At 41.2% G+C, this 16,278-nt stretch overlaps 1 protein-coding gene across 6 annotated transcripts in view; it reads left to right on the top strand.

Moving 5' to 3' along the window:
• Positions 1-1,365: 1,365 nt before the first annotated feature.
• rxfp2b (relaxin family peptide receptor 2b) overlaps positions 1,366-16,278 on the top strand; it is a 45,823-nt gene continuing 30,910 nt past the window's right edge. The window contains exons 1-6 of one of the 6 annotated variants that reach the window (XM_064302310.1): positions 1,875-1,982; positions 7,050-7,271; positions 10,664-10,801; positions 14,616-14,693; positions 14,941-15,046; positions 15,430-15,501. In XM_064302310.1, coding sequence (XP_064158380.1) covers positions 10,672-10,801; positions 14,616-14,693; positions 14,941-15,046; positions 15,430-15,501 — 386 coding nt within the window. In that variant the 5' untranslated portion in view covers positions 1,875-1,982; positions 7,050-7,271; positions 10,664-10,671. Of the gene's footprint in view, positions 1,983-7,049; positions 7,272-8,085; positions 8,363-10,663; positions 10,802-14,561; positions 14,694-14,940; positions 15,047-15,429; positions 15,502-16,278 lie in introns of those variants that run through there. The other 5 variants (XM_064302307.1, XM_064302308.1, XM_064302309.1 and 2 more) reach the window with 5 other exon arrangements.

The following is a 16,278-nucleotide window of genomic DNA, read 5'->3' as shown; positions in this document are numbered from 1 at the left end:
CCATAGCTGCTGAAAATCCCATACCGAAAATAAATATATGTAAAATATATATATTTTAACAATATATGTAAATATAAAAAATTGGCACATTAAATATATTTTGTTTAAATATATTTCCATATATGTTTTCTGACTATTGTAATGATTGTGAAGACAATCTGTATAGAATTTCTTTTTAAACCATGTTGTATATTGATCATAAAAAATATTTCATGTCAAGGTTTGAGATTTTGTCCCAGAAACCCCATATGAGAAAAATTTAATTAGATATGATTACAAATGTATGCAGGTGGGTAGTGAAACCTATGATTAGAATGGATTCTTAATTGTTTGCCATTGTGATAAATTAGTGAAATTTAACTATTCCTCATTTGCAGGGGACCTAACTTCCACAAGGATGTCTGGAGTTTCCTTGACCCACAGAGTCAAATAGACAAAAGCTATTCAAGCACAAGTTCTTGGCCCAAACTGGCCACATACATTCATTTTAGTGTACATTTCATAGCTAGGAGTGTAGGCTAATTGTATACCTTTGCATATTTTTGTCCATATATTTCTTAACCAAAATGTACTGTGACATATATTTATGCATATATTCTTGTCCATATATTTCTAACCAAAATATACTGAGACGTATTTTAAGCATATATTCAAATATATGTTCTGTATATTCTGAATATAAGAAATATATTTGAACAGGAATGAACATATACTGACATATAGTATTATTATTTTACTTATTTTATATATATTATGGATATATGGAAATATATACCAATATATTTCTTTTTGGTATGGGATGCAATGTCTTTCAGCTAGAATGGCAGAACAAAGAACTCACGGGGCAACGCAAGTTCCACATCCACCCATAAATGTGCAAGCCAGATTAAATTTGCACATTTTCTCAAATCGCAAACTATGTCCTATACTTCTGAAGTATACGCAACGGGAAATTACAGGGCAAAAGGTTCAGTCTTGAAGCAGTATTATAAAATGGACAAACTAAGAAACACTTTCTATGTTTTGAAAAATCAGTGCTATTACTAATATAGACATTTTTATGACTATTACCAACATTGTGATAAACAAAGCACTTACTAATGCATCCCTAATATCAAATAATGCATAGTGTAGCCATTTACAGAGTACGTGGATAACATGAACAAGTGACTATAAAGAAACATGCTATCTACGCTTTAGAAAAGTGTAAATGAACCCGCTACTTACAAGCTGGAATTAAACCGTTCTTTGTCTGTAATTTACAGACAACGGCAATAGTAAAAAAATAAAAATAAAAAAATGTTACAACAGACAACTCAAATTGGGGGAGCGGCTGATGTGTCAAGGTTTTTAGTACGCTAGATGAGGCAGGTCCCCATGCCACCCCGTGGCCACTCCCCAGTTAAGTTATACCGAATAACAAGACATTGACCCTAAACATTTGCAATTCATTGTATGAAAACTTTAGTACACTGTTACCATGCCATGCATTATACAGTTGATAATTATTAGATGCTGAACGACGCACTAAGAATACAACGACCTCTAGCTTGGCGAGCTGGTTGCAATAGCCTACTGGCTGCGTTTGGAACACAAGTCGAAGCCCCCAAGATCGACCGTCAAGCCGTGTCGTTTATTGAAGCCTGACTGATTAGCTAGCTTGAGACTTATACAGTGCTTTACAGTAGTCAACTGGCGTCGTTACTCGTTACTCTGTCAGCAGGGCAAATCCGAAAGAAATTTGTTTTTCTTCTATAGTTTGTTTTTGGTTTGATACCCGTTTTTATTTCCCGGATGGTATTGGGTGTACCTGCATGGTGGGCTTGCGGGAAATTCTGAACTCTGTCTCTTTGGGAGAGGGACCTGGACGCCCGAAAAAAAAACAGACATGGAATCAGTCAAATTTGGACTCTCTTTCCGCTGTTCTTTGGATACCCCGCTAACAATACTTCCCATTTACCTGGCATTGTCAACAGTCAAAGGTAAGACTTGAACTTCATGTAAACACGCTTATCTCGTTGGCGCGTGGAAGTTTTTAACCTCCGGTTGCACTCAGTCTTTTTCGCGGTCTACTTTGTAATGAACCTGACATGAAGAATACATTTTAGACCATTTGTTAATCACAACCGAGTTGTTTACCGGGCAGCATTATTATGGGGACAACTATTTAGTCTCCGTTAGCCTGATTTTAAGTTGCGAAGTCTTCAATATGGTAGGCTACTCGTTCTGGTTAAAAAAAAGAGAACATTTTATTACAACTTTTTCAATGGCATAGGTCAGTTATTTCGGGATTATTTTAATCTGACTGCTAGTGGTTTGTGTAAAACTGATTCTTATTATGGCAAACAAGACAACTTATTCTACATGTCAGAGTGATGTAGGCTACTTTTAAGAAATGCAATGTCAGCGTGACGTTTATAGTCTACCGCGGCTGAAATTTTAAGGATAATGTCAAGGTAAGAAATTGGATGTGTTGTATTGATTATTAGCCTACTTTACTGGCGAACGCCTATTGCAAAGCTTTAAACCGCTTCAATTTGACACACGGTGGCTGACCAGGTAGCCTACATGCAAATACTGTAACCGGCGCGTGGGAGCACAAAGCGTCATCTAATTTACCCTAATAGGCTACTATAGCAATTGTGTTAAATGACAGTGTAACGACTTCTCCCACGAAAGAGTAGCCGAACAAATAACTAATAAATGTTCAAATACGACTAAAATGCGTCTGTTTTCATGTGTGCACTGGAAAATGGCATCATTCGTATTATAACGATAGCTTCGGTCAGTGTAAATGTGCCCCACTGTGTAAAAAATTAACATAAAACAAAAACTGTATTAAAAACTGTTGTCCGTTTAGCCCCCACCACCCAATTACGCCTCTTTTGTGGTGTTGTCTCTCTTGCGAAATTCAGTTCAACCTGTTGCTTCAAATAAGAACGTCGTCAGTTGAGAAGTTTAAGCATTACATAGTGCTCAACTGTTCTCTCTCTTATCTCACACAGATTATGTTTTACGCACAATCCATTTATACAGCAGAGTATTCACCGAAGCGATTCGGGTTAATCCCCTCGCTAAAGAGTACCACTGGGAATCCGAACTACAACTTTTGAGCTTCAAGCCATGTTCATAAGCTTCGAGGTTCACCGCCGCCACTTGTAACCCAGTAGTTCACTGATAGGTGGATAGGTGGTGTCATGGCAATTCACTAAGGATATTTAACTTGAAGTCGTGTTTTTAAATACCTGCGACAGAAGGCATGTTTGTTATTTTACCCATATCATCGTATCATAAAGTCAGAGGGATCTGAGTGTGCATTTACATTACGTCAGTGTGGTGGTCGGTGCAACAGTAGCCTACCATGCAGCTTTTTGAGCATGGTGAGTGTATTTTGTTTGAATAATCAGGTAATTTACCATGAACATCCCCACCTTCTCACAGATTCATCTCTACTCACATTTGTCACATTTACATGTGACTGTTGCAGTGTGTGTGTGTGAGGGAGAAGAGAGCGAATGAGAGCGAGAGTCAGTTTGTTAAATGACAGATAGTAGGCTACCTGAAAAGTTGGATGGAATTAAATGTTTCAGTTTTTGGTGCGAGTGACCAGTAGCGATCACTTTCTAACCTCTTATCTGAAAATGTGAGCTCACAAGTCGTTTATCTTGTCTGTTGCTTTGTCAGTGGCTGCATTCAGGACCTGTGTCAGTGTTTCATTATGGACTGTGGGGAGAAATATTTCCATCTCCATTCACAGGATGCCAGTTTCATTGCGAGGCATAAAGACCTCTTTGGAAAGTCTGTGCAAAAAAAAAGTTGACAGAAAGCAGCATATGGGTGCCAGAGTCTTGGTGTAGTTTAGGCAGTTGATTTGGGGATCATGGCAGGCTAGATCCATCATTTCAGGTTACTTGGGAGTGGGTACTCCCAAAATCCCTCAGATGGTCCCAGGGTAAAAATGAACGTCCTTTAGTCTTCAGGATGCACATGCATTAAATGAGTGAATAAGAAATAGACCCTTTTTTTTTAAAAAAAAGCATGATTTCAGCATTTTGTTTTGTCCGTGCGTTTGTATCAGTCCTTGGCCCTTTAGAGGCATCACGGTGCCACGTTAACCCAAGAAAGGAGCGTCACTAGCAACTAGTGCCTTTTCTCCACATTATAGACCTCCACAATACAACCAAAGAGCTATGGAGGACCTATCATCTGCCACAGTCAGTCTCGACATTCAAAGCCGGGCTTAAAACCGGGCATTTTTATCAGTGTGCCTATCCCAGGTTATCCATTGCATGATACAGATAAAATATGTGTGATTTTATATTAATGCACTGTTTTGCTGTTGTTCTGTGATTTTACATTATTTCTTATTTTATTTTATTTTTTACTTTGTTTTATTGTTGCCTTCTGTAAAAGCACTTTGAGATCATCTCTGTATGATGAAAAGCGCTATATAAATAAAATGTATTATTATTATTATTATAGAGGACCTATCGGATATAATGTGAAAAATGTGTGATATGTTGTGTGCGTGAATGTGTGGTGTGTGAATTATATCTATATATATATATATATTCTTTTTTTAAAAATAAGTAGTAAAGGGATGTGCTTAAGATGGGGTAGGATCAGTACAGGTTAGAAACTACACTATGACTAATGCAGCTACATGTCCTTTCCTTTCCCGTTTATACTCCCATTTCAGCATTTTGTTAGCTTGTGGCAAATGTGCTTTTTTTTTTTAGCAGACCCCAAGATAAATAAGAGCTCTCTTTTATTTTTTGTGGATTGTTGTGCGCTGAACTTTGACAGATGACCGTTCCTCTTGAGCAGCGGGAGAAACACCGGGAGGGGACCCAAGCTGCCCCCTGTCTGTAATAAGACTCTATTGATTCCCGTCTGCACTACCCAAGATTTCACCCTTTTGTCAAGAGCAGTGCACCTGCACCCTAATGAAAAAGCCCTTTTCTGGGTCTCACATGAGCTGTGGAATAAGGCCATGCTGTGAGAAAGGCTGGGGATGTTTGCCCCCATTTTGGATATAGGCTGTGCTGTGAAAAAGGATGGGGATATTTACCTCCATTTTGGATATTGGCTGTGCTGTGAGGAAGGATGGGGGATATTGAGCTCCATTTTGGATATTGGCTGGGCTGAGAAAGGATGGGGATATTTACCTCCATTTTGGATATTGGCTGTGCTGTGAGAAAGGATGGGGGATATTTGGCTCCATTTTGGATATTGGCTGTGCTGTGAGGAAGGATGGGGGATAATTGGGCTCCATTTTGGATATTGGCCCGTGCTGAGAAAGGAGGGTGTTATTTGGCTGGGCGATGAACACTGTGACTAAGAAACATGTTTTTTTATTTATTTGTAGCGAGTGGCTCGGAGCTTAATGAATGAGTGGGTGTGCCAGCATTGTGGGGGGGGAGGGGGGAGGGGGGGGGGGGGGGGGCGGAGAGATGTAATGCTCCCACCGAAACGCGTAATTTTTTTTAAAGGGAACACCGTGGTCCGTGATTGTCATCATGAAATCAAATAATAACAAAACAAAAACCGTTGTGTTCTTCAACAGAAGCAATGCTAATCACAGCTGGCTAGTAAGCCAACCATAGCATAATGGTTGAGTGTGTGTTTTTTTGGATCAATCACAAGCTCACAAACCGTTTGACCTTGGGGGGGGTAGGGGTAGGGGTAGGGGTAGGGGGTGCCAGTGTTCCACAATTTTTTGTTCTTTAGGTTTTCTACATTGTGCTAACTGTATTCAGCTCCCACAGTTACAGTCAAGCTAAATGAGATTGCATTATCCCTGTTCTCAGAAATCTCACTGATTGTCTGTGGTTTGGGAGCAGGAAAGGATAAACGGTGAATTCCTTGCCACATTGTCAGTCTCCAGCTCCAAGGTCACAGTTTCACAGTGAGGCCAGCCAGGATAGGTCTACAGGCTGTGCTCAGTCTCTACCCCCAACAGTCACAGTTCCACTGTAGCCAGGATAGGTCCACAGGCTGTGCTCAGTCTCTACCCCCAACAGTCAAAGTTCCACTGTAGCCAGGTAAGGTCCACAGGTGCTCAGTCTCTACCCCCAACAGTCATGGTTCCACTGTAGCCAGGTAAGGTCCACAGGTGCTCAGTCTCTACCCCCAACAGTCATAGTTCCACTGTAGCCAGGTAAAGTCCACAGGTGCTCAGTGTCTACCCCCAACAGTCATAGTTCCACAGTAGCCAGGTAAGGTCCACAGGTGCTCAGTGTCTACCCCCAACAGTCAAAGTTCCACTGTAGCCAGGTAAGGTCCACAGGCTGTGCTCAGTCTCTACCCCCAACAGTCAAAGTTCCACTGTAGCCAGGTAAGGTCCACAGGTGCTCAGTCTCTACCCCCAACAGTCACAGTTCCACTGTAGCCAGGTAAGGTCCACAGGCTGTGCTCAGTCTCTACCCCCAACAGTCATAGTTCCACAGTAGCCAGGTAAGGTCCACATGCCAGATATCCTCACTGCTTCTCCCCTTGCTTGCCCGCTGCCTTGGAGGTGCCAGCGACACTCTGTGTATCCCTCCCATGCTATTGATCGATGCAATTTAATTAAGGACGAGACTGAAGGATGATGCTGCATTCTACGTTCATAACTGAAATAGTCTTTCAGTGCTCTCCATGGAATTCGCTAATCACCCCGTTGAACCTGATTAGCACCTCATCCCTAACGAGATGCGTTATTTTTCATGACATTGCAATGCTAGGCGGTCGGTTGATAAGCCTGTGCAGGGTAAAAAAAAAATGAATCCTGTCCTTACTCATCATTGCTGGCAATTTGAAACACCTCAACACCTTTCAGCTGGATATTAATGAATACGTATAACTTCCCACTCTTGCATTCCTTATAAAACCTTTAAGCTTTTTATGTCTTTATTTTTCAGTGAAGTGCCAACATTATTTATAAATATAATTTGTGTTCAACTCTGAAACTACTGGAGCTGTCTTGTCTTGTCACTGGCAAAAATATTTAATTCACCTCTGCTAAAAGTGCGAAAAGATATTTCAGTGATTTTTTCTTTTTCAAACAGCCCCCAAATGTCCTTCTGCCAGTGGAAACTAAGCTGGCTGAACTCAAACACACTGATGTTTAACGCGCTGAAGGACAGTGTAGACCTGCACTTGGACCAGAGGAGTGTATGGAAACTCCCTAATGAGAGTCATCTGGGATTTTATGTAATGCTTTTGAAGCACACCCAAGGATCGAGGACAACATATGATTATGTGAAGTAATGGCCATAGCTGCAAAGATGGTAAACATCCTGAAATCTCTAGTGTGTGTGTGTGTGTGTGAGAGAGAGTGAGAGAGAGAGACTTTTTGCATTAGCCGGCACACAGAACAACACTTGTGTTGATTAACAGTTTTCTCTGCAGCGACACTGTGCCACCGCGAGGCAGTCTCCTTATGCACGATGATTTATTAATTTTCTCCCATATGAGCAGGACGTCATAAATCAAAGTCCCCCCCCCCCCACCCCCACCCCCCTGCAGCTTGGATACACTACATTACCATAGTTATTGCCTTGATTTCACAATGCAAAATCTGTTCTGCCATTTTGAGAATTAATAGGCAGTTGAGTTGCTCTTATTTGTTTTGTTTTTTTTTGTTCGGTGTAGATTCTGTTGTACCCATCTGTGTGGAAGACTCCTCTTCCCTAATTTTGCTCTGTTTTATTCTGAGACAGCGAATAAATAGCTTGGTTGCGCAGTTCATTTTTCTCTTCTAACGTGCAACAAAAGCAGTTAGTTGATACCGAGTCAGCAAAAATAACTTCACAGCGAACCTCACTGCATTTATGAACTTCGAACACGTGCCATGTAGAAACAGTCGGGAGATTTGTCTGCAAAAATGTCCAAATGTTTTTGACAGGGAGGAAAATTCCAACCAAACTTCATCAAATATTAACGTCCACCGCTATCCTTGGCTTACTGAGTAATCATGGTATGAGACTGATATTTGTAAGGTTGTGGACATAGCAGGAGCATTTTTTGCCCCCTTTTGGACAATCATTAATTTCAGGCATTCATATAAAACACAGATTCTTGATGTGGTGATGCGGGAAAAAGATCAGTGCACCAATGGCTAGTGCTTTAGCTGGGTGCAGAAACGCCTCTGGTTCAGCCTTACAGGCCAGATTTCGGTCATAGTGTCTCCACCTCCTCACTCTGCTCACTCAGCAGTGCCTCAGGCTGATCAGAGACCTGCAGCTGACCAAATTACTCCCTCCCTGGATGAGACATCAACCCTGCGGAGCTGCTGGCCATGGTCGGCACCGGCTCGGTCCACGATTCACCATCAAATTGAACCGCGCGAGGTTGGGATGATTCCCCCTTCTGCCAAGCAGTATGCGAGTCTGTTTTTACTTCTCTGTGGTATTTTTCAGTTTTTCTCTGCCTTAGTTAATACCTTGTCACTGCAGTCGTGCACGTTGAGCGTGTTTTGAGTCACTGCATATTATTCAGGAGGACTTTTAATGTGTCCCTTTGACACATCATCCGCTGCGTCTTCCCTGAGGGCCGTTTGTAGGTCTTCGCTGAGGCTTACCGGTCAGCGTTCTGTTGCATTGTGGGTTATTATTGGATGTTCTCTGGGACAGCAGCCAGTCGGACTCAGCAGCATCCTTTATCCCAGGGCTGTGGTGCTGGGATTAAGGGTCGCTCAGATGGATGTCTTAGCCACCCCCCGCCCCCCCTCACACACACGCACACCCACACACACACACACACACACACACAAAGCCGTAAATCCAGGGCTGGTGATTGTCTGTGATTGATTACAGGATGTGTTAGCGGCGATGATCCTCTCCTGAATCCGCTCTGATCAGGGAAAACAAAATAAGCAGTGAAGTGGAATGTTTTTTTTGGGGTTTTTTTTGGACACCATCTTCACTTTCGAGGGCGAATAACCAATTTTAGGTCAAATGCTGCGCGTAATTCTCACTCTTACATCCAAACAACGGACATAATGGTGATAATAGACAGGTCAAAGTGGTGCTAGAGATCTGTTTGAACTTGGCTCAAATCGTGTGTCATTTTAAACAAGAGTCTGGTAGTTTGCCCCTGCCACTTCAGCTGTTTCTTTAGAATAGTAGAATAGTACCCAGATATTTATCGTCAGTATTTAAGCTTGTGAATGATACTGAGGTACTGTGGTGCTACTTGACTATACTACCGAAGTGCATAGAAAAATGGGAGCGGTTCCTTAGATAAAAGTTCCAGCTGTACTTGTGTGTACTTGTGAATGCTGATTGCCTTTTCTGTACCGCTTCTGACTGGTTTTGCTACTCCACGTGGAACCATAAAGTCATCCTCATGTGATACACTTCCTGCTTTTTGATTGGTTTGGTTACGTCCTCACTGTTGACCAATGTTTGAACAAGATTTGAATTATACTTATATTAGCCTTGTGTTTTAGTTTTATTTTTGTAATATGTTTGGTTTTTTTGTCGTCATTTTATGCTCTTTTTCTTCCCCAAACTGCGCATAACACTACTCCACATTTTTTGTAGTACACGCTGTGTGAGTTATTTTGTTAATGATGGTATATAAATTCATTTGACTGCTTGATTCACCGAAAATGAATGACTCACAGGTTGCATCTAAATCATTAGAACAATGCCGGGCTCCGAAAACTGCAGATAAATAACTCAGTTAAAATGAAGGGATGGAACGAGTGATTATGTTCAATGACTCAGCTTTCACTTTGAATTTATGTCAGTTATGTTTTTTTCAGTGATTTCCATGCCCTGCTGACGGCTATATGTGATTATATTACTAATGACTGCATGTCTCCAAACAGTTTTCCCCCAGAGTTTTGCTTTGCTTTCTGTGTGGCCAATGAAATAAGATGATAGTGTCAGTGTTTTCTCAAGGACATGATTTTCTTTTACTTATTTTGGCGGTTGTGGGTCATTTCCTTCCCAGCCCAAGAGAATAAACTGGATTCAAAAGTTTGATTGTATTTACTGTAAGCACATAGAACTGCTCTAAGAACAATCCTTTGAATACTTGCCTGAACATTTCAACCACTTGTATTATTTTATATGCACTTGCGTCTGTAGCTGCATGCACCAGAAGATAATATCCTCATGCATCTGTAGCTGTTTGCTTTAAAAAACCTTTCTTGAGATCATTCTTAAATACTTACTGAAAAACTGTTCCAAAACTGTTTTTAAACTCCAAACTAAAAAAGAACATTTAATGAAAATCCAGATGGATCATGCATTTAATGGCCTAAAGTTTTACAGACTGTACCATTTACATTCATATTCAGTGTTATATATATATTTTTTATTCCCTTCATTGCCTGCTGATGGAATTCTAATTTGTTAGTTCAACGGTGCAGATCAAGGCCTGTGGGTTTCATGACACAGACTCATCTGTCTGAACCTGTTTCTCTTCCAGTTCACCAGAGAACGCACATTTAGTTTAACAAGATAAAAATGAAAGCCCCCCAAAAAATCTCAGAACCTCGTCCTTTCTAATCCTCTCTGCATTGTTGGAGATGTCCCATAAAATTACCATATTGATGAGAGCACTGAGCGTGTGCATGAGTGTGTGTGTGTGTGTGTGTGTGTGTTTGGCCGAGACAACGTCTCCCTGTTCCGCGAGATGAACCCCGGTCCGTCCTCTCTCCCCACTGTAGCGGCCGCGATGGTTGCCCTGGAGACAGATTGCCCCCTGGGCCACTTCCCCTGTGGCAACCTGAGTGCGTGCGTGGCGCAGGAGCGGCACTGCGATGGGCAGCCCAACTGCCCAAATGGGGCCGACGAGGAGAGCTGTGGTGAGTCCCGACATTTCAGACACTGATGTAGCCTGTGAGGAAGGTTGTGTGTGTGAGATTGTGTGTGTAGGTGTGTGTGTGTGTGTGTGTGTGTGTGTGAGAGTGTATGTGGGTCTGTGTGTGTGCGCGCGCATGTGCATGTGCGTGTGTGTGTGTGTGTGTGTGCGTGAGCGCGTGTATGTGTGTGTGTGTGAGTGTTTGTGCGTGTGTGTGAGAGTGTATGTGGGTCTGTGTGTATGTGTGTGTGTGTGCGCGTGTGTGTGTCTTCATGTCTACATGCTTATGTGTTTGTGTGTATGTTGGTGTCAGAATATGCACATGTGCTCATGCATATGAGTGATTGCATGTGCACTGTCCACAGTACTTCTGTATACATCCCTTCATATGAGAGTGTGTGTTCATGTGAGTGTGTGCCTGTGCACAAGTGCGCTTGTGCAGAAGGATTGCAGAATCACCAGCATAAATCAGCCTTTAATCACAGAGTAATTAATTTTTTGGCCTCTGTTAATCCCTGCTATGCTTGGAATGACAAAATGTGAATGTTGACTGCACGCTGCGATCTTCTGCTTATTTAATATACACATTAGAAATCACTTTGAGATGTGTGTGCAAATAGGCTTGGCAGGATTACATCCTTGTTTCCCATTCTTAAGGTAAAATCAAAATGTATTCATCGTTCATCTTTGATGTTTATTTTAAGGAATCTTGTGTTTAATGGACTTACTTACTATATATACAGTATTATATATATAAATACAATCCAGTTCAGTTATTAGACCATTACATTCTTCTACCAGTCTAATTGCTTGACTTTGCTACAGTTTCATGCGCATAAGCTTTGGCATTTTAAAATGTGTCATGCCAATAAAGTATTTCAACATTAAATGCTTCTTATAAAATTCAGTTGTTTTGGGAAAGGGGACAGAGAAAGAGTGAGGATGTACCAGAAACGTCTTCTGATTGGTTGATTAATAAATCCTCAACACCTACAGTAATGGAGGCTCAGTCAGTCACTATATTGGAATGTATGGTGAGAGGAAGAAGAGAGAAAGGCAAAGACTCGTTGTTTTATTTAGGGTAAGATCTGTGAAAGCTCCTTGTTTTATTTAGGGTAAGATCTGTGAAAGCTCCTTGTTTTAGTAAGGGTAAAATCTGTGAAAGCTCCTTGTTTTATTTAGGGTAAGATCTGTGAAAGCTCCTTGTTTTATTTAGGGTAAGATCTGTGAAAGCTCCTTGTTTTATTTAGGGTAAAATCTGTGAAAGCTCCTTGTTTTATTTAGGGTAAGATCTGTGAAAGCTCCTTGTTTTAGTAAGGGTAAGATCTGTGAAAGCTCCTTGTTTTATTTAGGGTAAGATCTGTGAAAACATTTTTTAGTAAGGGTAAGTCCTGTGAAGACTCCTTGTTTTAGTAAGGGTAAGTTCTGTGAAAACTCCTTGTTTTAGTAAGGGTAAGATCTGTGAAAGCTCCTTGTTTCATTTAGGGTAAGATCTGTGAAAGCTCTTTGTTTTATTTAGGGTAAGATCTGTGAAAGCTCTTTGTTTTATTTAGGGTAAGATCTGTGAAAGCTCTTTGTTTTATTTAGGGTAAGATCTGTGAAAGCTCCTTGTTTTAGTAAGGGTAAGATCTGTGAAAGCTCCTTGTTTTAGTAAGGGTAAGATCTGTGAAAGCTCCTTGTTTTATTTAGGGTAAGATCTGTGAAAGCTCCTTGTTTTAGTAAGGGTAAGATCTGTGAAAGCTCCTTGTTTTAGTATGGGTAAGATCTGTGAAAGCTCCTTGTTTTAGTTAGGGTAAGATCTGTGAAAGCTCCTTGTTTTATTTAGGGTAAGATCTGTGAAAGCTCCTTGTTTTATTTAGGGTAGGATCTGTGAAAGCTCCTTGTTTTAGTAAGGGTAAGATCTGTGAAAGCTCCTTGTTTTATTTAGGGTAAGATCTGTGAAAGCTCCTTGTTTTAGTAAGGGTAAGATCTGTGAAAGCTCCTTGTTTTAGTAAGGGTAAGATCTGTGAAAGCTCCTTGTTTTAGTAAGGGTAAGATCTGTGAAAGCTCCTTGTTTTAGTAAGGGTAAGATCTGTGAAAGCTCCTTGTTTTATTTAGGGTAAGATCTGTGAAAGCTCCTTGTTTTAGTAAGGGTAAGATCTGTGAAAGCTCCTTGTTTTATTTAGGGTAAGATCTGTGAAAGCTCCTTGTTTTAGTAAGGGTAAGATCTGTGAAAGCTCCTTGTTTTAGTAAGGGTAAGATTGGTGAAAACATTTTTTAGTAAGGGTAAGTTCTGTGAAAACTCCTTGTTTTAGTAAGGGTAAGATCTGTGAAGGCTCCTTGTTGTAGGTTCATGGCCTATTATGTGTTTTGCTTCTTTATTTTATGGTTTTATGGTTTTACTTTTTATTTTATTTTAGCTTGAGAATTTTGCATTAAGCCTTCATTCTTTGCTGTTTACCAGTCTGTAATTTTTAAACCTTCATGCAAAGATGGTATTTGGCTGCTGGCCCACAACTTTCATTGAACAAAGAGCTAGTGAGAGAGAAAAAGACATTGTGCCTTCATATCTCAGGAGAAGGTCATTATTTACTGACATGCAGCATTTATTCAGACAGTTTTATTTTACTTGGACCAATTATATTTGGCAGATGGGAGAATATTGTTTGATAGCTATTGGGAGAGAAAATGGAAAAAGCCTGATTAAATATAGTTTTGGAAAATTGTGCTTTTTAAAACAGGACTTGGCAAGCCTGGTTTAGTTTGACCCTGAATATAGCCTGGGGGGAACATTGTCAGTCAGAAACTGGAACCTTTGACCTGTGACTTTTTGTACATAAATGGTACTGGACCCTCTTTTCACATAGGTTCCAGAAGACATTTCTTCTTTACTTGAAGTATACATTTTTATTTATATTTTTTGATCAATAACAAAAAAAGAAAGTCTATGAATACTAGGAATGGTGAGCGCCATACCTTGCCCTACCTAAACAAGGTCTTGGGCTATTGATAGCCAACTGAACTAGTTTCGCTGTTAAATGGATGTTAGGTAAGTAGCTAGTTAGCCATTGTTAAGCTTTCAGCGCACCATTAAATGTTAGCTACTTGTAACTAACCATTGAGCTGTAATAGTGAAACCAATTAGCTAGAAAGCAAACTAGCGAAGATCTTTGGGTCATTTGAACTTATCCAACAAATATACAGTGTGCTGTAAGCTATTAACATAATACTTGCTAGCTAGTTACCTGCACAAGCTGCCCTTGAAATTGATCATACTCACCTGCTGTCGCTAAGATTAAAATCATCACCGACTGCACAGCACCTCCACGCGCAGGCTTCAGGAATGGAGAGTCAGTGACTCGGGGAGTCAGTGACTCAGTAAGTCAGTGACTCAGTGAGTCAGCGAGTCACCAAGTCACACAGCCCCTCAATAAGCCCCTCACTGTTCTTGGTCGAACCTCAGGTTCCAGCAAAAACTGAAAATCGATGGAACATTTCAGGAAAAATTTCCATACATTAAAGTTTTATTTTATTTTTTTTTTAAAGATGGAAAGCATCAGTCAGGGCTTGCTGTTTAGGGGCAATCAGCATTTAACAATGTTTAAAAAAAAACAAATGAAAAAAAGCCTGAGAAAATGTACATTGTTCTATGTGTATTTGACAGTTCTCTGCTGTTGAAGGTAACCATGGTGATAAATCCCCGAAGGCAAAGTGTTCTTCAGACCTGAATGCTGAGGTGTTAAGTAACGAAGGTCATCTTTTTTTTTTTTTTTGCCATTGTGAAGAAGGCGGGAGTGCTTGTCCCGCTTGAATGCCAATTGCCCTGAAATTCTCTGCAGGGGACAACAGCGGATGGGCGGACCTTTTTGACCAGACCGTCAAGAGGCTTGACCCGCAGTATGTCCCCAGCCACTGCTGTAAGTGAACAACGCCCCAACGCCTACCTGCATGTGCTTCACACTTTTTTTTTTTTTTGCCCTGAAAGCAATTACCTGCTGTACCTGTCACTTCACCACACAGCGGCTGCCGTTTCCAATTCACACTGAACACCGAGACCGCGTCGTCACTGACGACGTTCAGCGGGTGGGTGGGCGGGGGTGGGGGGCAGGGTGGTGTTCGAGGTACCTTTTTGTTGCCGCTCTCATGCTCTGTTCCTCTTCGCAGTTCTGCAGCAGTTCCCAGACGGCTGCGCGTGCGCCAAAACCGAGCTGCAGTGCGTCCAAATGAATCTGACCGCGGTGCCTCAGGTGTCGAGGAACGTGACTTCCCTGTAAGCACCATTCGCTGTGGGTGACTGTACTGTTACCTCCGCACAGAGAGAGAATAATGCTCAGCCGTGATTACCATTGAAAGGCGACCAAGCAGCGAGATCTTGGATTAGATCACATTGAATCTTCACACAAACGCAACATAATTAATGTTGTTTTGGGGCCTGTGAGTTCTGTGAGATCTAAATTCCATGACCAAGCCTTGGCATGTTTAAATACTCGATTCAGTTTGAGCATCTGTCTCTGTGATAAAACTTTGGTGGGTTGTGATTTGTCACGTGTCACCCAAAGGTCTTTGATTAAACAAGGAGTCTCCACACCTTGTTAATAATGGCTCACCTGCGGGACCTTTAACTGTTCCTTTGTGGTTTGCATTTTGAAACAGCTCCCTCAAGGGCAATAAAATCGGAAAGCTCCCTGAAGACGCCTTCATCAAGTACACTGATCTTCAGAGACTGTGAGTATGAAAGCTATACTGGAAGGACAGAATGAGTCTCTTTGAGTGGCTCTTGATGACTGGGTCTGAGTGACTATACCGTCTTCATTATAATTAAGGGCCCGTGGAAAATATGAAATATTTCATAACGCTCATAAGTGAGTGCTATGAAACTGAACATTACACGTGGTATTGCTGTACATTTTCAGTGTGCTTGCCCAACTAAATGTTTAATAATAATGTTATTAATAAATACTTATAGCTGTGTGATGATGAGGTTGTCTGTCTAGCGGCACTTTCTTTAGTTACAATACAAAGTGTTGTATTTTAGGTTAACATTACACTCCTTGATTATTAATGGGCCTTGTGCCTTCTTGGTGATACTGCATTTCTGTATTCCTGAGAGTTACACTGATGTGCTCCACTTCTGGATGTTGTTCCGTTTAAGTGTTTAAGAGCATCTGCTAAGTGACTGGAATGCAACGTGACGTAAACGCAGTCTCGTCTACCATAGGTCCGGTACGGTTATCGCCAATGGCAGAGATTCAAATTAGTTTGATTCTATTTATTCGTGTCTGTGCACACGCTCAGTTTGGCTGGGGCCACACGGTGTGGTGCTGTCGTTCCAGCCGACCTGATTGGCTGATATTCCCCACCAGGCATCTGGGGATGCAGTGGGGGCAGTAAAAGCCTTGGAGCTGTAAAGCACTCAAGCGGATTTATAAGCCAAGAATATTTGGGCGTTCAGTTTTTCCTCTCCTTTCATCAGTTTCACTGTGGAAAGAAAGAATATATATG

The sequence above is a fragment of the Anguilla rostrata genome, chromosome 12, assembly GCF_018555375.3.
Source record: "Anguilla rostrata isolate EN2019 chromosome 12, ASM1855537v3, whole genome shotgun sequence".
Classification (NCBI taxonomy): domain Eukaryota; kingdom Metazoa; phylum Chordata; class Actinopteri; order Anguilliformes; family Anguillidae; genus Anguilla; species Anguilla rostrata.
Note: the sequence above shows the minus strand (reverse complement) of the source record. Positions and strands in the feature narration are given on the sequence as shown.